General features: G+C 37.2%; 1 protein-coding gene across 1 annotated transcript; it reads right to left on the bottom strand.

Moving 5' to 3' along the window:
- Positions 1-20: 20 nt before the first annotated feature.
- On the bottom strand, positions 21-558 carry LOC103311745 (the record flags this gene model as incomplete). The annotated part of the gene is made up of 1 exon (XM_008191448.1): positions 21-558. A coding segment is annotated over one exon (538 nt), but the record flags the coding sequence as incomplete, so codon positions are not given.
- Between the last annotated feature and the right edge of the window lie 925 nt (positions 559-1,483).

Genomic DNA, 1,483 nt, shown 5'->3' with positions numbered 1-1,483 from the left:
CATTTCGCGATTCCGCGAACCGTGGGGAATCAGACCGTTCTTCATCGTTGGTCCCGGGGGTGGCCCGGTCATCGGTGCGCTGCTCTTCGCGCTCGTCGGCTTCTTTCGTCGACAGGATCGACTCGCACATGGCTGTGAACTCCCGTCGATTGATCGCAAACTGAGCGAGGACTCTGCGCCGAGATTCTGTATCGTCTGGCAGGTCGGCCGGGCAGGGACCGCACAGGATATCTTCCACGTCGCCAGCGTTTGGGGGTCTCCTCAATATGTCCGTTAGCCGGGCTCGGTCGTCAAGCCACCTTGGACAGGCAAACACCGTGTGCTCGGCCGTGTCGTCAGGGTCCATACAGTAGCCGCAATAGCTGTCCTCAGCCCGATCTCTTTTTGCCAGGTAACTGCGGAAGCACCCGTGTCCCGACAGTGCCTGGGTGAGGTGGTACGTCAGCACCAGCGTGGGCTTAGCTAGCCATCGAGCGAGGTTTGGTATTAGCCTGTGGGTCCATTTGCGGCCGACGGCGTCCGGTGTCGTTGCAGCTCGATCCCATCTCGCTTGCCAAGCTCGTATGGAAATTAACTTATAACTTATAGCTCATAAACTAAACCATTATAATATTTTTCTACTAATTTACTGTTGACGAGTCACCAACACAAGATAACGATGAAATGTAGGTATATTTGTTATTTGAGCACTAAGCTGGTCTCCTAACAAAAATATCAATAATAAATAATAGGTACCTAATAATATATTATAATATTATTATGATCATACAATTTTTTTACTGAGATGACGACAATTCAAATTTAAATTATTAATTATCAAAAAAATAAATTGACAATAAAGTGTATTTAATTTTTTTGTACAGAGACGAATTTATCCAGAGAAATTTATCTAGATGGATAAATTTGTTATTATAAATTTTTATTTTATTTAGATAAAACGCAACTATTTATCTAGATAAGATAAAATATAACTAAATAATTATCTAGATAATTTATCTAGATAAATTTATCTAAATAAGTCTCAACATTGGATAACACAAATAATATTGAGCAATACCCAAACAAAAAATGTTTATAAATTAAGATACCACTGACTAACGAGAGCACGTTTGTCCACTTCAACGTGACCAACGAGGGACAAAAAAATGAAAAGATTGTGAAAAAAAAAATTAGAGGTATACAAACCTTATTATGTTTTTACTTTTGATAATGTTTAATATTATATGAATATTGGATATATATTATTATCTGTAACTTATTTTGGTTATTTAATATTTAATTGAAAAATTAATTAAATTATTAATATTTATATCAATATTATACGTTTTAATATTATAGCCATCATATATTCATCAGGGTTGTGGGAGCTATACTGCAGGGTGCAGACACTTACTACCCCTTATCAATCTTTTTTGCAATTATAGTTATCAACTAACTAATATTTATATTTACTAACTAACTTATATCCATATATCATTTATAA

The sequence above is a fragment of the Acyrthosiphon pisum genome, unplaced genomic scaffold (assembly GCF_005508785.2).
Source record: "Acyrthosiphon pisum isolate AL4f unplaced genomic scaffold, pea_aphid_22Mar2018_4r6ur Scaffold_17349;HRSCAF=18018, whole genome shotgun sequence".
In the NCBI taxonomy this organism is placed as follows: domain Eukaryota; kingdom Metazoa; phylum Arthropoda; class Insecta; order Hemiptera; family Aphididae; genus Acyrthosiphon; species Acyrthosiphon pisum.
The sequence above is the reverse complement of the archived record's forward strand: the minus strand, read 5'-3'. Positions and strand labels throughout refer to the sequence as shown.